The following is a 26,062-nucleotide window of genomic DNA, read 5'->3' as shown; positions in this document are numbered from 1 at the left end:
AATTAATTTATTATCAAAATGTCCTTCTCAATACAATACCAACAAATTTTGTAAAGTTTCTGTATACATTAAGGACAAATAGATTCCATATATTCATTTCCTTTCACATTTGCATTAGTGTGTGTACAAAAATGGCTTTATTCTATGTTTTGGAATAAAAGCATTGTAAGGCTGAATTAAACTTGTGTAACACAAAATAATATAGGGTTGATAATATGTTTTTATCACAAATACTAACTTACCTTGTATGATCTTGTATATTAAGTGCAAGCATGTATTCATATCTTACCAGAAAGGACGTCTGTTTGTTTTCATTTTTTATCATATTCATTCGCAAAAATGTGGTCATTCTCAAAACTACTCGATCATATCACTCGAAAAACATTATCCCAGCGGGACACTTTACCTTCTGTGTTTCTAGTTATAGATTTCTGCTCTCTTTTTTCTATACTGAAACAATTTACGAACGTGGACGAATTTCAATGGTGAACGCTTTAGTTGATTGTTGGTTAATATGTATCGGGTCATTCATCTGACAATTTAAAAAATTGAACTAGAGAATGTGTGAATAAGGTCTTTCTGCAATCTTCAAATGAATATGAACGAAATATATTGAAGTAGAACGTTCTCTTTTTAACTTTTCGTTATTAATGATCAATTTATAATGCTTAAATATTAATGAATAATTTTTGTGTGTAGTACTAATGAGAATAACACGAGATCTGTCATGATAATCCAAGATATATTCCTTTATTTTAAAAACATATCTACCTGACCATGATCCCCGGGAAACATGTATAATGCAAGCTAGACATCAGATACACAGTACGCCATTACATAATTCATTTGTGAGCATAAAAACCAAATAAGTTTAAAAACTTTAAAAGTTTAAAAAAGAGTCTATACCTTTAAATAATTAGTTACATAAGTATTATCTAAGTCGAACTATTGTCGTTTATGTCGTACTTACTACGTACCGACATGAGATTACATTCGGTAACACAAATTCTACGAGTAGAAATCGACAGCTTTAAAATTAAAGCTTCCAATTTTAATATTCTTGTTTCTTTCAAAAATGTGCATTGTATGTTTTCTACGAAACTTAAAAAGCCATTTGCACTAGCCCAGTAGCCAGTACTACTGTGTTGACATGCATTATCATTGATATGGTCATAATTATAAATTTTGAATCATCATTGCTCTTAAACTTCTTACTTTATTTGTCCTTTTTAACTTTTTTAATTCGATCGTTACAGATTAGTATTTGTGGTCGAAACGCGAGTCTGGCGTCAAGAAATGTTAAGTCTAGTATCTTTGACGAGTGTATTCATAAATCATTTAAAGGCATTGGGAAAAAAATAGAGGCAGGAGTCTACGCAAAGTCAATTTGTTTATGTTTAAAGTACAATAGCCTGATTCTCTGATTCAGCAAGTCAGAGGCACGATTGATACAGACTAATCTATCCGACAAAGATATTTCGTGCAAACGTCTGAAAGAGATTTTTATACACGTTTACTTGTCTTGGTTTTTACTTTAACAACAAATTGATAAACTCATTTTCTATGAATAGGTTTTTTATTTCAAATATATAGACCACTTCCTCACCACCAACCGACTCCTCAGAAACCGACTTACAAAAAAACACACAAAGTAATGAGTATATATGGTCCAGATAATCGAACTAATTCATGAAGTTGTAATTTTGTGGTTGACGTTGGTCGCTGTCTGTCATATTTGATATTGGTTTATTGTTTTGTGCATACATTATGCCGTTGGTTTTATCGTGTGAATTGTTTTTATATTTTGTCATGTTGGAACTTTATTTAGCTTACTATGGGTTTAAATGGATTTAAATTTGCCCAGCGTTGATGGTTACCATAACTTGTTGACATCAACGTCATTTCGTCACTGAATGATAGTTGTCCTATTGACAATCATATCACATATTCTTATTTTTACATGGTACACATACACTTTATATAACAGGTATACTATTAAAGTTCTTTTTATCAAGGTAAGGTAAATTAAATGCTTTACATATTCCAGTCATTTACTTCCGACTTTTATAATTATTTCATATACAAATATCGCCTTTAACCGGAACAACTAATACACCGTTATGCCTGACCATATTGGCCTTGAGACATGCATTTCTACAAACAAATTGAAATTCATCAATTAATAACAGGATGTAATTTTTTTAACAGCAAACGATTGGTTAATAGAGACATATGCCGCTTGGTTGAAAATTCGTTTAACCTTATAAATACTACATGTGAACATCAATTTCAAAGAGCGCAACAGAGAGAGCAGGATGGCTCAAAATTACCAGGTAAGATTTCATTGCACTATTATGTATATAGTCTTTTCCGTAATTATTGTGCATATTTATCATATTTACGTTTATGGTTGTTCAGTAAATCATTTAACATATTTGTTCAGATATTTTCAAAATTAAGACCCAAATAAATTCTAAGCATAGAGGGATTCAACCATATGATTTAATTTGTATTAACAACACTGTTTTTGTGGCCTCTAATTAACAACCGAAAGCCATTGACCTGAGGTGCTCTGGATGGATCACAATTCTTTTGAAAGGCGCTCATCGTTTCGTTCATAGGTAATAAAACATATCTTGTAATAACTCGTAATGTATTGCATCGCAAACGAGATTGTTGCTACGGTTAGTACAATTTATCTGTGTTTATATGTGTTTATCTGTGGCGTAGCGGCCAACCAATCCATTGTTGTGTAAGTAAAATGTTCGATACGATAATTTATACCTTACAAGTAATTTTCGCTGATATTGCAACTTGAAATTTATTAAAAATGGGATTTGATTATCTTTCCATATTTCCTTGGAGTTCGGGTTTTTTGTTATTTTACTTTTTGTTTCTTTTATAACTCTAAAAAATGTTTTGCTTGAACTTATTGCATTTTAATCCGAAAGGTAGGAGGAACGAAGAGGTAATTGGTAATTGTTGCATATGTGGTAAGGTGCCGTTTGACAATGACAACCACAAATTCTCTTTCTTCAAGTAAATACCACTACTTGACATGTTCACCATAAGCCGATACCGATATAAAGAGAACCTATTATTTTATAAATTTTCATTCGTCTTATGGAATGTTCTACATAAACTCTTCTTGCACGAATCTTTTTATTGACAAATTTGCGTTGATCGCGGATTATTGCATTTTGATTGCGTAGCTGCCTTACAGTATATGGTGTTGCAATAGGATGTTTAGATGGATATATGGTATCGCCAAGTAAGTAACAATCACGAGGAAACGGTAATGTCTCGTGTGGACCGATCGCATCCATCAATCTGTAAGGTATCGCGTCATTGTTATGACCTAGGAAACCAGATTTGATGTATCTTATTTTCTTTCCTGTGTCTATTATGCCTTGCGTATGAATACAGTGTATATGACGATGTCCACTTTAAAACAATGCCTGGTTTTCAGTTGGGCGATATATTCTATGTGAGGTGCCATCAATAGATCCAACTGCTTCTTCCAATTCTGACCAATCACATTTCATAGATTCCCATTCTTCAGCTGAAGGCCATGTTATCATTGATCTGAAAGCTTGATGACGAATTGGCCACATTTCATTGATAGCTTTATGAACTAAAGTTTTGCTAACATCAAACATCAAAGCCATTTGTTCAAATGTAGGGTAACATCTTAACTAAATCAAAACCATTAAAAGTTTATTTCGCCAGCTTATAAGTACCGCTTCTTTACTCCTCTGTCTTATTCTGCTGAGCGCTCTCATGAGTATCAAATATACTTCATTAAAACTATCTACTGTTTCACCGGTAATTCCGAAGAAGTTGAATTCATGTCTTATACATTGCTGGTAAATATCATTTCCTTGATATGGGTATAAACTTTCATCAGGTAGTAATCGGGCTCGAAAGTCTTTTCTACATCCAATAAATTGGGAAACTATTGAAAATAACATCATTAGTCTCTGCATTTCCATTTGCATTGTTTTTTTGTTTAAAAAAAACCTGTGGTAGTAACGAAATTAATGTAAGACCTTTTCTCATTTTCTTTTTGGAATGCGTTTTTGTTCTTCTCGTTGGTGGGGCTAACAGCATCAAATAAAACATTCTTTTCCTCTGAAACCCAAATAAAACCAATATATATTGTTTTCTTTGTCTCAATATTATTTTGAAAATCGAATATATTATATAAAATAAATATAAGCATTACTGCATATCACATTTTAGATATTTTCGATATAGCTTTAATAACATTTAATGGAATATATCCGACACTTGTTACGGAATCAAACAGTCCTTGTTTGGATATGAACAGTCAAGCAGACCTTTCAACAAAGTTTTATATCGAGTGCGCCAGGTTGAATTTATATTTCAACACGAATTAAATAACGGAAGCAAATCGTTCAAAATGACTTCGAAGGATAAAGCATTAGCTTCTAAAGGTAACTTTTGTCTATATGTGTCAATTGATTATCAATTATTAATTAATTCTTACTGAAAATAATCTTAATATTTTCGTAATGTTGATGATTTCATTTTTACTATGTCAATCTTGCTAATCTCTTTTTTGTTTAGTTTATTCTTTTTCATTCTGGAAATACAGTGGCAATTGTAAAATCACACCAGTAATAAAAATATAACGATTGAGTATTAAACTCAAAAATGTACGTGGCACAAGTAAATGTCCTAATTTTTGAACCAAGGGCAACTGGCTATGAATATCGCAGATGTTTTAATTTCCGTTACTGTATTCAAATAATTTTTGTTAATAAATTCTGATAAAACAGATAGTAATTTAATTTTATATTCAGTTATCACATAATTAATTATTTTGATAAGTTCTCGGCAGAATGTAAAGTGTGAGAGGACTGAGCTTTTGATGATTTTGAGATGCTATCAGATTCATCTAGGTGATTATAACATGATTGTGGATGAAATAATTGAAAAAAAAAATCTCAACTTAGTACAAGAGCAGCTGAATTCTACTCAACAGCTCCTAAAAACAAGTTAAAATCAAGAGTCAGAGACCAAATTTTCCTTATGCTCGCCAAGAAGAAGAATATTCAGGATTACGAAATAAGGTATCGTATTACATTTTTCTGCTTTGGAAATGATAAAGTAAATGATACAAAAAATGTTTGCAATTTAAAAAAAAATATCAATTTTAAAACACACATTATAGCATATACATTCAATGGCACGACAGTACCCACATAAAACAAAACAGAAACTAGCGTCTGGCGTACCGAAATATGAGCCTTCTAGTATCCTTGATAGTGATATTTTATTCTCTTAATCGTAAAATTCCTATTGAAAATCGGTTTACTACTGTTGTCTATATTTAAACCAACATAACAACTATTCTTACATGTTCGGAATAACAACTATACACTTCTTTTTATTTAAGCATGGAAGTGACAGCTGTATGTGGGATGCAGCAATTGATCAGTAACAAAACACTGAATTCTACAGGAGAAAAAAAGCAGAAAGAAACTGCCAAAACCCCAGATAACCAAGTGCAGTCTGATGTCCCTGATAAATGGACACACACACACACACTCAAAAACAATTAGCTCATTAGCAACACCTTGAAAAATATAAAAGGCTACAGTAAATAATATGTCCATATGTCCCTGACTGTGTTAAAGTCAGTTTTTATTTTCTTGATAACAATTGAAACTATGAAATAATTTGCCTAATAGTTGAGGATGAAGATGAACCAGAAAGGTCATCTATTCCTAAACCTGGCACCTCAAAAGGGACAACCAACAGTGCTTCCAGAAAAAGAAAAGAAAAGGGGATGGAGGATGATGATGAAACATAAATACAATCTAGCACATCAAGAGGGACAATCAAACGTGCTTCCAGAAAAAGAAAAGAAAAGGAAATGGAGAGAGAAAACATAAAAATGTATAACAAACTATTGAAAGTAATTTTGCCGAAAGCACACAAGCTTTTTGGATCCTCCTCTTCTGATACAGATTAACAGTAGTCACACAATTATACTGATATAAAAATGTTTGCCTTTATAAGAATTTGTTTTGGTTTTTGTAAATTAAAGGTTCTCTTTATATATATAGTCGGAACGATGTTGCACATATTGTAGAACTATGTACAGTTCTTTCCCTTCGACGAAACTTGCTTCATGATTAATGTACATCATAAATAAATAAAGCACAAAAATGACGGCATTCACCTCAAAAGCTAACCAGACCTTTAAACAGACTTATTCGGAAGGGATATAGTTACGATACTGTTGTCAGATCATTAAGGATTACATATTTTGGTATTAATATTGATTCACTCATAGGGTTTTTGCATCGGAAATAAACACATTTATTCTAAAACCAGTTATTGGCATGATACGGGTTATGTTCTTCTCATATATTTTATGATGGTATGATACTAAACCCCTAACAGGAGGGATTGTACCTGATTTTCATATGACGAAGACATAATCTTTCAATCAGTTTAATTGAGGTCTGGAGCTGGCATGTCAGTAACTGCTAGTAGTCCTTTGTTCATTTATGTATCATTGTCATTTTGCTTAGTTTCTGTTGTTACCTATTCTGACATCGGACTTCTTTTAAACTGGGTTTTACTGTGCGAATTGCTATGTGTTTCTTTATTCTACATTGGCTAACGGTATAGGGGAGGGTTGAGATCTCACAAAACCTGTTTAACCCCGCTGCATTTTTGCGCCTGTCCCAAGTCAGGAGCCTCTGGCCTTTGTTATTCTTGTATGTTTTTTTAATTTTAGTTTCTTTATATGTTTTGGAGTTAAGTGTGACGTCCATTTTCACTGAACCAGTACACAATTTTATTTAGGGGCCAGCTGAGGACCACTTCCGGGTGCGGGAGTTTCTCGCTGCGTTGAAGACCCATTGGTGGCCTTCGGCTGTTATCTGCTCTTTGGTCAGGTTGTTGTCTCTTTGACATATTTCCCATTTCCATTCTCAATTTTATTGTATCCACATCTTAATTGTATATTACTTGCATTAGTGTATTTAATACTCGTTGAATTAAACTTTGCTTTTTTGATAGATTCATGTAAATTATTGAATTGAAGTATTACTTTATCTAGTGTATTAAAATTTCAAACAATATAATGAAGTAAAAGGGTTAGGTTAATTAAACATTATAAACATTTACCATTTACCTCACTACTATTTTTGGTTTCGGTTTCGGTTTCGGTATCGGCTTATGGTGAACATGTCTATTGTGTAGGAAACCCAATTATCCTTAGTACACATTTATCATAAAACCTCTGCTGTCCAAATTCATGCATTTCCGATACAAATTTTTCAACAGAATGTCATTATGACAGTTTCCGACCATTGTCAACAAGCGTCGGTTTCCTTTCACTCTTCACCCACACAATTGTTGGCTAAAACGTAGAGATCCCGAATTTGTTTAGTTCCCATCTACAAAACGGATTTTTTTTTAAATTCAATAAAAATGTCATACATATTATGTATGATTAGCATTAATGTAGAATATTTGTATCTGAAATAAAGTATTTCAAGCAAATCAGCGTTGTGTTTTACTAAAAGCATATTATAAAGTATCTACAGAAAGATGGACAATAAGCATTATACTTTTAAATAAGGTTCCGCTATAAAGATAATCTCCTTTAACTTAATTCTTCAAATGTTGTTGATTTTATTAAACATATCTATATAATCGAATTACTGAAATAAAAGATACATGTACCATGAATATTGTGAATCTGCTTTATATCTTGACTGATATCTATATACATAAATCGACAAAACGGTTCGGTTAACTTACTTAATTCTTAGGCAAAAAAGGAAATTTCAGCTTTCCAATTGTGACTGTTTCATTTGAATATAGCAAATATCCTGAAGCACCTGCATCTACTGTCCATAAACAACAACTTACCTAATCACACTCACACTATACGGTCTGAACATATGTTGAAAACGTTTCAAATACTCAATGTTATATGGTTTTGAACATACCTCTCCCATTTTACTTGATACGTTATAAATATAGATGTGTGACTAATGCCCTTAGTTAAAAGAATATTGCCTATTTTATCAATGTGTTCTTTATATTTATTTTAAATTAGTTATAATATTCGTTGATTATTCTTGTTGCCTGTAACGCGTGTTTATGTGGATATACCAATGTTCAAGAACAAACATAGGCCTGAATGAATTAATTAGAATAACAATGGATCCAAAGTTAACTGAAATGGTTTTAAAGTTATACTTAAAAACAAAAACAAAAAAACATATTTCTATTGTATGTTTATTCAATAATTTCAATATAAGGGCTTTACAATAATTACCAGCTGATAAATAATGCTAGAAGGCAGTGATCGGAAATAAAAATCTAATGAAGGCGGTTGGTTGATAAATGAAGTGTATGATGCATTTGCAATGAATGATATCAGATTTTTAATTCGACGACTAATCAAAGTTTGACTGTTAAATGATGTGGTAATAAAGTGTTGAATTGACACGATCGAGTCTCGCTAATAAAGTGTTGAATTGACACGATCGAGTCTCGCTAATCATAAAAATAAATAGGAACAAAATATGTCTGACTCAACAATGCATTTGACTTCTAATCATTATATTCACATATATTTTTTACAGCTATGTCTGATAGTTTTGATTGTCGTATTCCTATCTCAAAGTCCATGTTTATCACAGTTCATACCGGGAACAGACACGCCGGAACAATTTTTTGTTATTGAAGGCCTTGGAGATGGAGGTAATTAAATGTTGAATTAATACATGATTATGAACATTGAATATTACACATTCATATGAATATTGATAAATATTATTATCCACTACATTGCGATAGTATGATGTTTTATCCACGTCTTTATTGAAGATTATAAAAGTCCGATCAAAGACTGTTTACTCAATTTGCTGAAAAAAATAAGGCAACTTCCATGCCTTTCACGCATAAAATATATTCTTTTTAGTCCCCTACCGACGAAGTCGAAGGGGACGTTCGGTTTGCACTCCGTCTGTCTGTCTGTCTATCTGTGCATCCGTCAGTCCGGCAAATTCGTTTTCCACACTTCTTTTTTCTTCTTGCCTAAAGATATTGATATTATATTTAGTGCATTGTTTAATCATGATAAGTTACAGATCAAGTTCGAATTTTGTTTCGATATGACGATTTTGTGCAGAGTTATGGTCCTTGAACTTAGAAAATTCACTCAAATAATCAGTTTTCCGCTTTTTTTTGTGTCATGCTTGAAGATATTGATTTGATGATTGTCATATAGTTTTATCATGACAAGTCACAGATCAATTTCGAATTTTGTTCCGGTCTAATGATTTTGTGCAGAGTTATGGTCCTTGGACTTAGAAAATTCACCCAAATAATCAATTTTCCACATTTTTTTTCGTCCTGCTTGAAGATATTAACTTGATATTTGTTAAATAGTTCACACCATGACAAGTTATAGATCAAGTTAGCATTTTGTTCCAATACAATGAATTTTTAACCGGTAGGGGACTATGTATTGCCATGCAATACTCACAGAATTCTTGTTTTTTAAATGTTAACACATTTCCTTATATAACACCTGATGTATAATAACTTTATATGGACGAAACGCGCGTCTTGCGTTTTAAATTTTAAACCTGGTACCTTTTGTTAGCTATTATTGGTATGTTTCTCTGTCCTATATGTTCTCCCATTTATTTGTATTGTAGTCCTGTCATGTAATGTTGTCATTTTAATGTTATATTTAATATTGCCATAAAAGCGGGAGGTTTGGCTAGCTACAAAACAAGGTTCAACCCACCATTTTTTTCTTAAAATGTCCTGTACCAAGTCAGGAAAATGGCCATTGTTATATTATAGTTCGTTTCTGTGTGTGTTACATTTTAATGTTGTGTTTCTGTTGTGTCGTAGTTCTCCTCTTATATTTGATGTGTTTCCCTCAGTTTTAGTTTGTAACCCGGATTTGTTTTTTTCTCAATCGATTTATGAATTTCGAACAGCGGTATACTACTGTTGCCTTTATTTAAGCATCACAGGGACGTATGCTAAAGGTCTCCTGCTAGGACATCAATTCCCATTTGCCAGGGAAAATACAAATGGAGACTATTTTATGTTTTGATATTTTAAAACCTTTTGAAATTACAATAATTATAAGTTTCTAAACATCTTCTCTCCACCTGTGTAAGAAAAATTGAAATAAATAAATATATATATGATAATACATTCTTCGTGACTAGAAGAGTATAATGTTTTTGTTATATCAGTTGTAAGCGGTTATTTTTTCTGTATAAGCATTAATCGTATTACAATCTACATAATGATAAGAATCTAATCCAAAATATCCTTTTTAGATCAAATACAGTTCTAAAAAAAAAACAGCGATTAATCGTTTTATACAGCTTTTCCGTTTCCTTCATTTTCCGTGTTTTCACCGGAAATTAATACCAACCTTACTTCAGCTGTTGTTCCAAAATTTACCCTATTAAAGATTCCACACAAAAACTATTTACCATAAGATATATTCCGATAAATGCCAGATGCTGCTTGTATTAAAACCTTTTTGTTATACATGTACCAATCTTGTCACGTGCTGACGAACGATAGTTTTATGTTCAAATATATATATTTTAATAGTTTGTGTTTGAAATACATAGTGATTAATAAACATGTGTATCGTGCAGTGATAACTCCGATATGTTTTTGTCGGAAGCTATACGGTTACCTTTTTGACATCGTGAAGTAATTAATGCATGGAGTTGTAATTCGGTGTTTGTTTACACAGTTTTACCTGCTAGATCCCAATTATTGTCAAGTTTACCAATTATGTCTGTTTGGTTTGTTCACCCAATTTTGTCAATGTGACGGAACTATAAACAACTGTACTGTACGTGAGAGGTTTAGCTAGCTATCAAACCAGGTGAAACCTTAATTCCATTTTTTCTTCGGAAAAAGCTTGTACCAAGTTAGTAATATGACAGTTGTTTTTCTTTCGTTCCGTTGGTTGATTTAGTCGAGCGTTTGATTCTACCACGTTGTCTGGACTTCCCACTTTTTGAATATAACTTTGAGTTTGGTATTTTTCTTAATACTTCTTTGACAATTACGTGTGGGTCTAACTTCCATAACATTATACACACCCATGTTTTAAACTGGTTAAGTTAATACTTATAAAGGTTATAAGAATAGAAAATATCCTTTTACTCTTTCCTTTTTTTTGCATACATGATTTAATGATAAATGCTAAGATTATAACTATATATTATTGTTGTTTTTTTCATGAAATCTACACTGAGCTATGTACATCGATATTAGAGTGAAGGACGGCATGGTTAAATATCAGTATGTTTAGCCAGCTTTAATCATTTCGAGCAATTTGCCAAATGTCTCTGCTTTTTTTGTAGTTTATTTTTTTGTAGTTTTTATTATTTGTTTTTTACAGGGGTGGTTTGGGGCTTGTTGTATCATTTTTATTGAATAAAATTGATAAGCTCTTACCATTTTTTGTATGTTCTGTAATTACCTTGAAAAAATCAACTAACTGGGATTCACAAGAGAAGAAAGAGATAAAAGAAAATCAATTGAATGCCGCCATATGATTTTGTGTTTTCTCTGTCGGGAACCTAAATAGCGGTAGTCTTTCCTCATATCTTATGAATTGTCATTCGGGTAATTAGGTGTCAACGACAAAGCTTGAATAATATCATTTTTATTGTTTATCTAGTTTAAGCTCATGCTGAATTTGAGCATATTTTGTTTTCTGACAAAATGTTATTTTTTTGACAACAAACTGTGTGTTATCTATATATCGTGGTGTGTGGTTACTGTCTCAGAGCACCTGAGATCATCACCGACTTTTGGTGGGGTTCGTGTTGCTCAGTCTTTGGTTTTCTGTGTTGGATTGGGTGTAATGTTGTTTGGCTTTTGGTCTTTTCTTTTTTGATTTGGCGTTGTTAGTTTATTTTCGACTTATGAGTTTGAATGTCCCTTTGGTATCTTTCGTCTCTTCTTTACTTATAACGCACATTCCCTATAATTTATATTTTCAATCAAAACATATGAACTGATAAAAAAATATGATTATAGATACACGATTTCACACTGACTATGCCGTGTTTTCGAATTTCATACAGTAGATGCGTTTGAAGTCTCCTTATTAGTAGACAAGTTTAAGATATCGTTGAATAGGATCATGACGTTGTTAACGCTTCTAGTGAAATGTATAAAGCAAATGTGGAACGGATATATTGTCTACATCTTCATATTTTTATCAAAAAATTGTCTTGTTCCATAATGATTGTTATTGTTTAGTTTTACAATTGGAATATTATAGGTATTGTCTTATATTTGATTTCATGAAAAGCATATCGCACATGTCGCATCGGATTCTTCGGAATTTGCCTTTTAAGGCAATAAGAAAATGTTTAAAATTGGCGTTTTGTGGTTAGAATAAGTCTTTACGCATTTATCTTACACCATTGCCAGTGATCTTAGAAGCATTAAAGACTTTAATTGAATCGATTCCTGATCCTGAAATTGGTATAACATTTAGTTGATTTGTGAAGGTTTGCCAGTAATGTTTAAGAGAAATCTGCCTTGTTTGTTTCATTCAGTTTATTTTGTTGGTGTTAAATGACATTGTTAGCTACTGCTCACATGTAATAATTTCTTTGTAAAACCAAAACAAAATATATTTGCAATAAATGCATCTATCTGGACACAATTAAAAATTGTTATCTTAATCATTGCCACCAGATGGTTATGCCATATATAAAACCTGTAGTCTATTAATATGACACAATGTCACACACCTAACCTCATTACAAACGATCAACTTCAAACATATAGATTATGTACGCCTTGACTCACTTTCATGTTTCATGCACATAGAAACGAAAAGTGCCTTTGAAGTTGAAACTATTTTTCATCGTAACATAACCCATTTATTTCGTGTATGAATTCAATTGCTAGATATGAAATATACAATTATGTAAATGTAAAAATTTTGTAAGTATGAATATTTTGTATATATAAATGTGTTTTCTCTTCTGCAGTTCACGAATTTATACTCCATATTTCTTAAGAATGATCTTGCAAAATAGAGTAAAAGGAGTTATATTTGTAGAATATATAAATTTCGATTTAAAGCACTTTATCCTCCTTTTAATGTCTGACGAGTTATCATTTCAAAGTTTGATCTTATGTTTACATTTACTTCCTGACATTAAATATCCAAATGACTCCTGCTTATTATCAGGAAATTAAAATTCAAATGAAAATAAACTAACAACGCCATGGCAAAAAACGAAAAAGATATAAAGACTAACAACAGTATACAAAACACAACATAGACAACTAAAGACTGAGCAACACGGACCCCACCAAAAATCGGGGTTGATATCAGGTGCTCCGGAAGCGTAAGTAGATCCTGCTCCACATATGACTTCCGTCGTGCTGCTCATGGTAGTACACACTCTGTGATCAGTCTAATTCGGTAGGTCACACTTTTGGAAAAAAAAGGACAGGATTGTAGTTACGACAATCGGAAGATATCCATCGTCACTTTTGAAACAGATATTCCACAACAATCTAGCAACTCAACCAACTCGTGATGGTGTCCGTAAAATTTTCGAACGGATGAAAGTGAGAAATGTCAAGTTAATAGTTTTGCAACCGTCTCACATACACTTGTGATATCACGTTATCTAACACATACTTATTTTTATTAAAACAAACAAGTTTTACTAAACAGAACCGCATCTATCTGAATAAACTGATCATGATTTGATTTTGTTTATTTTCAATACCATCTAAATGTCCTCAGCACACATTACATAACATAAAATCATGATTATGTTTTATTTTCCTAAGGTACTCTAGGAGCTGGTGCAGAGACTGGTATAGTAGGTAATACAGGGCCTGATTTATCAGCTCTTGCAGCTCTTTTCCCTTTTTTACTACTTGCACCGTTAATACTTGCGGCAACGGCACCTGCTGCAACAGCAGCGCCAGCACCGGCGGTGCCAGCACCGGCTGCGCCAGCACCAGCTGCACCGGGTCCATCCGTAACAACGACACTCGCATCCACTAGTAAGTATATAGTTAACCACACTTAATTTTACCTGTTCATTGTTGTTTAGCCAGAAAAACTCCTTGAGCAATATAAAATGAATAGATAGCCTCTAAAATAAGTTTACATCGCTGAAGGCCGTGAAATGACATACAGCTATGTACATCGTTTATTGTGAATAGATGTCTCATTGGCAATCGTACCACATCTGCTTATTTTATATAAATACATTATATGTAAGCCTCAAATGTATGTCCAACCTCAAATCTGTGTCCTTTTCTCAGACCTGTGTCCTATTCTATATTGCGTCATAGACGTCACAAATCTTTGTCCTTTCTTTCCTGAAATATTTGACTTTTCAAAAAGGTATGCACTGACCTGTGTGTTGACGTAATAATTCTTAAAACGTCGTCTAGGAAATATTTTTCTTGTCAAAGACATCAATACAACTTCATATTCGAATTAAATAGACATAAGCCAAACTAAAAGTTAATATGTGTTGAACTATGTACATAAAGGGGTTGGACAAGGAAAAATAATAAGGGATAAGGAATTGAGACCGGAAATACATTTGACTCTTACATATATACAAAATTGAAGTACACAGTCCACTTTTGATACATAGTGAAGGTTTTTCTCTGTCAACATTATTAACACTATTATGTAACCGTTCCGTTAGTCAAGCAGAGTATAATGATATAATTATGTTTTGTATATAGTGATTGAGATTATAACAAAATGTTGTCTGCTGTACCCCTATTATTGACATTTTAACCTATTATGTCTGTTTGTTTTGTTCACACATCGTTGTCAATATAATGGAATTTATGCGACTGTCATACAAGTGAGAGGTTACGCTAGCTATATAACCTGGTTTAATCCACCATTTTCTACATAAGCAAATGCCTGTACCAAGTCAGGAATATGACAGTTGTTTTCCATTCGTTTGATGTGTTTGAGCTTTTGAGTTTGCCATTTAATAAGGGACTTTCCGTTTTGAATTTTCCTTGGAGTTATTTTTGTTATTTTACTTTCTACATACATCTTTGACCACACTATATAAGTATAGCGTCTAACAAAATATGTTAGATTTAGTAAATTTTTCAACACCTGACTCATTATCAAGTGATAATACTGTTTAATTGAATCTGGTGGTAACCTCTTCCCACTACAATTCTCTCAACGATCTTGTAATTATACTGTCAATTATAAATTCAGTAATAGTTCTTACATCAATATGTACAAATACATGATGTTATACATGCATTACCAATGTTGTGGCATTTTTCATGGAGGCAAAACTTGACGTGTCAACAATTTGATTGTTTGAAATCCCCAAGGACTGATCATTCGTTTTTATTGTTAAAGAGATGATCCTCAAAACAATTGCTGCTTAGAAATTCAACCAATATTTGAATATACGTTTAATTTTTCTTAAGATGAAATTACAAAAATTAAAAAGAAATATTATAGGCCCTCCAGATTAACTTTCGAAAGATAAAAAAAATTAGCTAAATAGGTTTAAAAAATATATATGTGCATAAAATACAAAATTATTATTTAAACTGTAATATTAACTTCCTATTCGGAGATTGTGAATGTCATAAAAGCGGGTACCTCTAAAAAAAGCTAGTTTAAAAGTGGGAATAGAACTGCGACGTCCTACACTCTTACGAGCTTGCACAAGACAGCGAGTTTTAGAAGAAAAGGGGATAATTAAAATAAATAATTGATAAAAAATAGAATATAGATTTTATAACATCTTCTAAAAGCTAATGGCTTCATTTATATTTAAAATTCCATCCATTCCATGAACCACTGAAAAAAGATCAATAGACGACGCACGATTGAATGAAATTGTGAATATTGTGGTGTAAAGGGTTGATAATATTGTTTACTGAATCATATGGAGCCTATTTATTTCCAATGATGATTGGCAATTTTATTATCAACATTATTTTTGTTCTTTTCTTTTTTCCGTTTTTTTTAAAGCACTTTAGACATTATACAGAGTTAATATTATTTGATGAACAATTTTCTGGTCATCAAATGCAATAATACTTGAAGGGATTTTATGTTGATTCAGGAATACAAACTTTAGAAGCATTTCAGCAAAATAATTTATTATTTTCATTGATTTAATCATGACCTACCAATGATTGTTATCGAAAGAAATTGTATTGTTGAGCCCAGCTTCATACAATGCAATAAAGCTTTAACATTAAGAAGTTTTAATTTTACTGCACAAATGCTGATTTCGATAAACAATGTCATTAGTCACAACAGGACAATGAGAGTTTTGCATGAGGTAGATAAATCCGTTGGACACGTTTTATAACCGATAGTTTTATAAAACATCATCCTTATTTTCATGTAAGTACCGAAGTACTGTACATGAGCATTTGCGCTTCTTACAAATAATATCCATATTTTTAAGCTAGTACCGAACTGTACTGGCTACTGGTTTGGTGATACACACGGGACTAACAACTGTAATTCACAATAAAGAAACACATATGCTTGGATATAATGTACTCTCAAAAATGTTCTGCATAATAATTATTAACACGATTGTTTCAACGCAAAACCAACACAAATCTGTTGAGTCAAACTGAAAAATTTAAACAGAACATTAAAACTAAGGTCTTCTGCATTCAGTCGATTCTAATTGTTACGAAACAAGAGTAAATGTTTGTAATAATCGTACATCGTACTTGCAATTCTTTTACAAATAAATTTTATATATTCTTGCAATGTATGTATATTCCTTTCTTTTTCTTTCTTGCCTCTCTGTTGTTCTCTTTTCTTCTCTTCGTTTTTCGTTTTCTTTTCATCTTTTTTCGTTTCAGTTTTCTTGTTATCTTACTTTTTCTTCCTTTGTGATCGTTTCGTTTTTTTATGTTTAAATATCAACTGATTTGTAAACTAAACATATCCATGCTACATCATATTGCGTGAAAATAACTTTTTTGGTGCGTCGGAAGCAATGAATATATCTTCTATATTTCTATATAAAATTTGCATTCATTTTGGCTACTTTTTTTTTGTCTTAATAACGTTCTGCAAAATTTGACGATGTTCATTCATTCCGTAATAGTGTTTTCTGTCATCATTTTAATTGCAATTGTTTAAAGTTTTAAACAAATGCGTTTTTTATATAAATAGCAACATGTGTTTTGCAATGCCCTGCAATGTACATGCGGTTAGCCGACACAACGATTAGTCCTAATTGTTACCTTGGTAGTGGTAGTTCGGTAATTTGGCTGGAAGCTCTGGTGAGTATGCTAATTAATCACTATTTGCAAGGACGATCAGGTAACCTCAAAAACAAACAGGAATCAAAAACCGTGCTATACATTGAATTGATATGTGAGAAGAATATAACATAACAATAAAGACATGTTTTAGGTATTTGTCAGCTTAAATTACGGAATTCCTAAAATCTTACTTAAGTATTGTTATACGTTACCAGTAATTTAGAAGTTTGATTGAAGACTGTATTACAAAACTTTGCATTTTTCGAAATACTAAGGATTTTCTACTCCAGGATTATATAACCTGAGCTGTATTTGACAAAACCCTTCGGAATGTGTGGTCCTCAATGCTCTTCAACTTCGAATTTTATTTTTTGATCTTTTTTCTTATCTGAGCGTCACTGATGAGTCTTTTGTAGACGTAATGCGCGCACAACATTGTAATCCTGGTATCTATGATGAGTTTATATACCCGATTTTGAATTCGAAGAATGACACATTTCAATCCCTATCATATAAGTTGTTTCTTAATTCACATTTTATGTGCGGTTTTCATGATAATGTCGTTTGTCTTTTTTTCTATATTAGATTTATGTAGTACTATTGTTTCAAGGGCTGTCAACATTGGGAAATATAAAGGTTTTTAATTTGTATATTCGAAAAAACAATTAGACATGATTTGATCTGATTCATCAATAACATTCATAATTCATGGAATATCTTTTCTCTCAAAACCTTCAATAGTACCAAATAACTGAAAAGTCTTTGACATTGTAAATGCACCGAATGGTAGTCTGATATGTTGATATATGTCGATTAAACAGGAATCTATACAAAATAAATTAAAAAAAATATTTATATTATGTGCTGGAATTCGAAAAAGTATGGCTAAGCATACACGTTGACAACGACAAGTACTTACTCAGTAGAAATGGTATTTATGTCATCCTACTAAATTTCAGGCAAATTGTCTCCAGACACCAGGTGCCTACCTATGGATACCAAACAGTGCAGCTGAAGCCGATGCGGTTAGAAGTAAATTAAGTATAGGTAAGTTGAGAGTGTATTATTAATTCTTTTTTTATTGAAGTTATTTAAAAGGAAATACAGACCGATTATTTTTATCAATGCACCCTTTTTACTTTTTTTTTACTTTGTCATTAGCAGCCATCTCTTACCAAAGAAATTCGAAATTCGAAAACTGAACAAGGTTCAAAGGTAATGTAGCAGCAAGAGGAAGTTATGTGATCTTTTTCCTTTATTTATCATCATAAGAAAGTATTTACAAACAATACCGAGCTCCAGGGTAAATTAAAAAAAAAAAAGGAAGTCCATAAAAAATGACAAAGCAAACGTTAGACTTTATTAACCAATTTAACCAATGGAAAACAACGGTCATATTCATGACTTGGTACAGGCAATTTCCGAAGAAATGGTGAATCAATCCTGGATTTATAGCTAGTTAAACCTCCCACTTGTATGACAATTGTTTGTAGTTCCAAAATACAAGTATGTAAGATACTTATAAAATAATATTGAAATGATTTCTAAACTCAATTGTTGAATTTACGCAATGGAACTCCATTAAACAATATCTAGGCTGGAAATACATGAAAAGATAAAACTGATTCCTGTATTAAGCTGTAAATTCGAACAATTCCTGCCAATATTGGGCCTGCATTTGCTTTGTTACAATAACATCATGGAAGCTTTATGCTTAACAAAATTAAACAAGTCTATTGTTTATACAATGTTTTGGACTAAATACACGAATTGAGATTTTAGAAATGAAAACTTTGTCCATAAAACCACATATCTAATGTTTCTTACATGAAATAAGTAAATAGTTTACTCTGCAGAGACTAAATCTTACCGCAGACCATTTTTTGATAGACCTCGTCCGGAATCAGTCTCAATATTCTGTTCCATGTCTCAACCCTTCTGCACTCATTTTATAGAAGTATTTGGTGCGTCCAAAGCGTTTTTCTTCTTTAGAATGATGAAAGTTCAGGGATGTATTTATACGTGGTATTGATTACTGTAGAAGCATAAGGATAAAAAAGAACCTATACCGAAAAACCAATTTTACGTAGGATCAACTTTGCCCGATTGAGTTTGTATTAATCGGATGAGTCTCATAATAATTTCAAAATATAAATGGAGCAAATATAAGAAAGGTATGTTATTAATCTTTTCTGTGCGGAACTCTCGAGCTGATAACATCGCTAGATGTCAACCCGCAGTGATATCGGCCAAGTGTTAGGTAAAACAGAAACAACCGATGATTTTGGTGCATCCGAAGCGCCCTCTGCGTCAACCTTTATCTATTGTGTTATGAGGAAGACCAACTGAAATCAACATTACATAAGTTTTACGTTCACCATCACGAGTTGGTTGACTGATACGATATGTCTCAACTAATGGCGACATGTTTTCGCAGTCTTAGATTTATAGATACCAGGAACGTCCTCTAATATCTTTTAATCTATTGTGTCCTACTTCTGATTTCAACATTTTTACTGGATGTTTGGATTCGCGTGGCTGGTGATGCATGCACAGCAGGAGACCCTTACTAATTTGAAACACCAAAATCTCACCCCAAGACGATAGAAGTAATACATGAAAACTAGAAATCTGCATCAAACGCTCCAAATTCGGTACGTTGTATTTTACACCGAATATACAGTGTATATTGAAACCTTTCTTTCATTCGCGTGTCTTGTATTGTTAACATCTTCTAATTACGATTCTGAAAAGAAGGAGATTTACGATAAGTGAGATGGTGTTTTTTTCATTCAAATTTAATTCTCAGTCACTACACTCAAATACTAACATAAATTCGTTAATTAGATAAAAGATAGTTTCAACAATTCATGATTAAAATGAATTGTTATTTATTTCTTCATTTACATAAAACTTTCCAATTTACGGCTCAAGATAAAGATTTCTTTATCGCTTATATAAGAGGTTTTAAATAAACATTTTGAAGCGTTTTAGGACGGAACTAAGTTCTTATTGTATTTACTTTAAATCTTGATTTTAGATTTCCTACCGACTTATTTTGTTACTTTTTCTAGAATTTTATCAGTAAGTCTTTGTCATGAGATCAACACATTTGATTCTACTCTATTTAGCTTTGGCAGATACAAACTTGTAGACAGATATTTAATTAAGCTGCTATTGTTATCGACCTGAAATGTAGGTAATTTCAGTTAGCACTTTTGACCAGAGCACCCTATTTTAGGACCGCCCTTATTTTAGAAATGACAAGTCTCCCCTTTTTTTCGAAGGGTCTAGCAATCTGATTGGTTAAACAGAAAATAATCCTAGAGGAAACTGAAATTCTATTCCTTTGAATCACTTACTGACTTGTTTCCAATTAAAAAACATCCATATTTTAACTTTCTCTGGGATTGTTTTCAGGTGAGTGAAATTGCATTTTATTTTCTTTTATTGTGAAATTCTTTTTTATCTACTTCAAAGAAATTGATAACGTTTTAAATAAAGATCAGGGTATCTAGGAAAAGGAAAATAATATGATGCTCATAAAGTTTTGTATAAATAAAACTTACAGAAATCCATAAGTAATTCAAAGTTCTGATTAATTTATGTTATTGCAGAAGATTAGAAAGAAGTCTTTAGACAAAGAAAAAAGGGTTAACCATAGTTGTAAATAATATGCGTTATATATTTTTGTATATAGGTCATTAGTAATCCTCCTTTTATTAGGAATATATGTTCATTTGTATAAAAATTATGATTTCTAAGCCTATCTATAGATAGCATTTTAACGACTTTACAAATTATAGAATGAAGGTCTACGCTTATCCGAAACTTAATAAAGGACCTAGTCCCTCCCTTATTTGTTGTATATGTACTTAAATTCAGGATCTATATTATCTACCCTTCATTTTAATATAATCAATTTTGGAAGGTGTGTCTTTTGTTTGTTTGTTGTAGATAGTTTTTGTTTTTATTATACCTTTATATTGAGGAATATGAATAAGTTTAAATATGAAAAGAATCCTTTTTATATGTTTTTCTTTTAAATCAATCGCAATTATGGACAATAATACTATTAAGATATCTTTATTGAAGAATTAATGGCAATACAAATAATGCATGTCAAAGAAAATGGATTTGACATGCCGAAAATTAAAGTAGATCTGTTTCGTATTTTTGAATACCATCCAGTTAAATAGAAAACTTATATATTATTTGGTACGCATAAGTATACACTTTTGTTTATGAATTTCAATTTGTCGCTTTATTCAGTAGTAGTTACTACGTCATAATGTTGATTGATTGAGTTTCACCAATTAACGATGCTGCTATTTCCATGTACTTTTGACTTACAAATGTGTATTTTCAAGATTGTCATTGATAGTTTTTATTAATCCATGATTTTAATTTACAGCCTTTGTATTGTACTTGCATAAATGACTTACTGATTTGTTTCCAATTAACAAACATCTATGTTTCAAGTTTCTCTTGGATTGTTTTCAGAACCCCAGTGAAGGATCCCATCAAACATCTACGTCCGCAACAAACACAAGCAAAATCACACTCTGTCAATGTATAGGTCAATATTTTCCATATTACCTAACCAAATTATATACTTGCAAACATAGTTTTACTCCGTCCACTCATACGGTTACGCTACATAAGGCTAAAGAGCAGTTCCAACTCCATGTTTCGTTCCTTGAGACTTCGACATGATTTATTTACCTTGATTTAGGGGGAATGCCTGTACAAAGTCCATGTTTCATTCCTTGAGACTTCGACATGATTTATTTACCTTGATTTAGGGGGAATGCCTGTACAAAGTCCATGTTTCGTTCCTTGAGACCTCAACATGATTTATTTACCTTGATTTGGGGGGAATGCCTGTACAAAGTCCATGTTTCGTTCCTTGAGACTTCGACATGATTTATTTACCTTGATTTGGGGGGAATGCCTGTACAAAGTCCATGTTTCGTTCCTTGAGACTTCGACAGGATTTATTGACCTTCATTTGGGGGGAATGCCTGTACAAAGTCCATGTTTCGTTCCTTGAGACTTCGACAGGATTTATTGACCTTGATTTGGGGGGAATGCCTGTACAAAGTCCATGTTTCGTTCCTTGAGACTTCGACATGATTTATTTACCTTGATTTAGGGGGAATGCCTGTACAAAGTCCATGTTTCGTTCCCTGAGACTTCGACAGGATTTATTTACCTTGATTTACGGGGAATGCCTGTACAAAGTCCATGTTTCGTTCCTTGAGACTTCGACAGGATTTATTGACCTTGATTTAGGGGGAATGCCTGTACAAAGTCTAGAATATGACAGTTGTTTCCATTTGTTTCGTTGGTTGGTATAGTCGAGCATTTGATTTTGTCAGGTTTGATGGACTTCCCTTTTTTCATTTACCTTGGATATTGATATTTTTGTTTATACTTTTTAGTTTAATTTACTGATTTTCTATCATTTAAATTCAATTTTTCTTGCAGGCAATTCAAATGTGTGGACCGGTGCAAATGATATTGCAACGGAAGGCGTGTTTTCATTTATCGTTGAAAATAGTGGATTTTCATTGAATGCTCCCCCATTTGGAACAGGTAAATTTAACATTTTTAGATAATTAAGCAAAAATATATACACAATACAGATAAGTTATTTGGTATTTCAACAATTTTTTGGTGTAATTGACTTTTACTGTTATTCTGACACAATACAATTTAAAAAGGACCAAACTCGAAAGTTCGGGAAAATAAGAAATAAAAAAAGATATGTGGGATATATACAATGAGACAGCAATCAAACAACACAACAAACACAAAAGTAATCTATAAGTCAAGTTATGGTATCCAACAATGTATAGGTGTCTATACAAAAGGTTTAGATTAAAAGAGACTAACAAGGAACTGCCTTCAACACAATTGTAAAAAATTAATCATCAGTAAATTTAGAGAAATATGCCGTATCAAAGATACTACATCTGAACACAGCAAAGCAAAGGACTACTGGAATGATTTCATCATCAGGGTCAAAATTAGCAGGCCTTGATATGGCCTGTTAGATTTAAATAGATTTACCAAAGACAAATACTTCCATCCATTGTGGAAAAAAACAATTGAATACACAGTGCGTCTGAGATAAAGTTAAGGAACAAGTTATTAATTAGAATATATAATTAACAGCAGAAATATCTTCCATAAAAGTGGGGAAACTATACTTTGAAGGTGGTTTATTGTTCTGGTAGGAGGGTTTTACAAGAATGTCTACTATATTGTTTTTGTAACTCTTGTGTTATTTAAGACGAAATGCGAAATAAATCTTCTGTTAATTATTTAGCCGTCCAGTCAACAACTGCAAATACTGATGACTGTGTGACAATACAATTTCCGAACACGGCTAATCCGCAATATCGATGGGAGGACTTAAATTGTGGAAACAGATACATTTACGTTTGCGAAATTCCACCAGTAAGTCTTATTATTCATTTAGCTATTATAAAGAAATATTCTATTTCTTAAAAAAAAATATTACTATATAATTAAAGCTCATACATCAAAAAGAATCCAGGACTGATCAAAGACCGGTAACCATCGCCTGGCATTTTATGCAATAAAAAACGCATTTCGAAAATAAAAGAAATTGTTTTATATTTGGAAAAATATTTAACTTCAATTGTAATAACTTTGTTTTTGTAATCCGACTGCAAGTAATACTGTCAATGTCAAGTTTAGTGGTATATCAACTGCTTTGTGCAAACATGTCGTCATTGCCTAATGTCGTCATTGTCTAATGTCGTCACTTATATTTGATTACTTACTATTTTCAGGAATAAGCTAAGTCCTATTTTGCTTAAGGATACCAATTTCTTTTTAAAACTGATAAAAAAGAGTCTTAATTTAAAATTATACTCTAAGTTCCTTTTCCATATCATGTAAATTGCTGATTTCACGTCACAAACGTTCATAATATGGTTAGATTTATTAAAAGAAGAAAAGATTCGAAATGTACGGAAAATGAAAAGCGGAAGATACATAATGGGCATTCAAACTCTATATTTATTCACGTGTTTCTTTTACTTTATCGTGTTATGTTTTTCAGACATGTTCATAGAGAGTATGTATGCTGCCATCGTAGAACTTCATGGGAAGAATATTGTTGATACTTGATACAATAAAATTGTAAAAAGTTGACTTATCTTTTCTAAAAATAAAAACAGAAAGGAAATATCAAATAGGCATCCAAATTGTTAATAGAAGATAAACTAACAATACCACACAAAACAAATTATATAAAAGACAAGCATAAGTACACAGAACACTAAGCAGATAACATAAAATAGAGCCACAGACATATATACACAAAAATTGGCAACTTCAACAGTGGTCAGAGAAAACCAAGTTAAATCGGGCGGCCCCGCGTGCCTTTATCGAGAAGAGATTATCGCCATTTTGTAACACTAACAGAGAAGATCGCAACTGACTTACGATTGTTATTTTACCTCAAGCATTTCAAAACAGCATAATGCAAGTATATATTTCAATTTCTCATATCATTTACTTTCTCTTATTCAGTTTGTAGCAGTTCTTAAGTGAAAATATTGTGACGATTAACGTTTTATTCCAGTCATTAAAAAGGGGAAAGCTGGGTCAACATGGACGTTACGAAAATTTGGAATAAACAGATCCCTGTACTCAGGTACTAGTGTCTGGTTTTAATACTTGCTCATCTTCAGAGAATGGTTGTACTTATTACATGAATTACTTTCCTAAGACATACAGGCTCTGTCTATACATGTTGAATTTTTAAATATTTCACCCACTTTGATGTAACTATAAAAAAAAGGCAGAATCATAGCTGGCAGCCATGTTATTTTGGTCATACAAATAAACAGAGCCTTGATCTAATGTGTCTGCTAAAAATTTATTTAGTTTCATATATTTCTTCTACTTACATCTATTGAAACATCAGAAAATAATGTTCCTCAGGAATAACTATCCTCCTGACAACATGTCGCATACAATATTTCATTAGAAAAAAACTCTCAATTAGAATTTTCTTTTTGTCAAAGTTGCAAATCAAAACAATATAAAGTTAAAAAAACCAACAGCCCTCTCTGAGAGTTAAATAGTTGTTCCCTTAAATCTTATGTCACCATTTTAAGCCAAATAAAAAAAATATATATAATTGTATTCTGTCTCCTGGCAGAAAAATATAGGGTACATGTAGGTTACTTGTAGTTTATATATATTTACATTCAGTATCTGACAGCATTTTTTTCTTTTTGAACAGGATCCCGTTATAAAAAGAACGAAGATATTGATCAAATTTCCCTAACAATGCAGCATACAAGAGTCGTAATAATATGTTCTGAATGCAGGACTCCCAATTCTTTCTGTTTGAAAATAAGACACCCTGGAAGACAGGAACAACTTAAAGTGATTACTTTTTTTCAGAATATGACAACACAGTCATGTAGTGGACCGATTGCTACTCCTACCCGCATGATACTTAAACATCTTTTTGTGAGAACTTCGCATCTTTATTCTATCTAAATTATTCCATGTAATTATATCTGTTATAATTTAATAATAACTTTTATTTTTTGATTGACCTAGAATTAAGGATCACTTATGTAACCTTTGCATGAATTTCCTGAATGAACGTACATTATTAGTGTTGTCGAAATCTCTTGTTGATGCCATAAAATATTGAATATGAATCTGAATCTGA

General features: G+C 32.0%; 1 protein-coding gene across 1 annotated transcript; it reads left to right on the top strand.

The window, feature by feature from the left end:
• The first annotated feature begins 2,272 nt into the window (after positions 1-2,272).
• LOC127726397 (tetranectin-like) lies at positions 2,273-24,549 on the top strand. The gene is made up of 8 exons (XM_052233798.1): positions 2,273-2,333; positions 8,640-8,757; positions 13,879-14,097; positions 17,243-17,352; positions 18,294-18,381; positions 22,825-22,932; positions 23,669-23,799; positions 24,431-24,549. The coding sequence occupies exons 1-8, from the start codon at positions 2,316-2,318 to the stop codon at positions 24,440-24,442; spliced, it is 804 nt and encodes a 267-aa protein (XP_052089758.1). The 5' UTR covers positions 2,273-2,315; the 3' UTR covers positions 24,443-24,549.
• The last annotated feature ends 1,513 nt before the right edge of the window (positions 24,550-26,062 follow it).

This window comes from Mytilus californianus, unplaced genomic scaffold (assembly GCF_021869535.1).
Source record: "Mytilus californianus isolate M0D057914Y unplaced genomic scaffold, xbMytCali1.0.p SCAF_17, whole genome shotgun sequence".
NCBI classification, from domain to species: Eukaryota; Metazoa; Mollusca; class Bivalvia; order Mytilida; family Mytilidae; genus Mytilus; species Mytilus californianus.
This window is presented reverse-complemented; position numbering and strand designations above follow the sequence as displayed.

Coding starts and splice junctions, on each gene's coding strand:
- LOC127726397 (XM_052233798.1), top strand. Junction 14,098..17,242: donor AACGACACTCGCATCCACTA/GTAAGTATATAG, acceptor TTATATAAATAG/CAACATGTGTTTTGCAATGC. Junction 18,382..22,824: donor TAGAAGTAAATTAAGTATAG/GTAAGTTGAGAG, acceptor TTTTTCTTGCAG/GCAATTCAAATGTGTGGACC.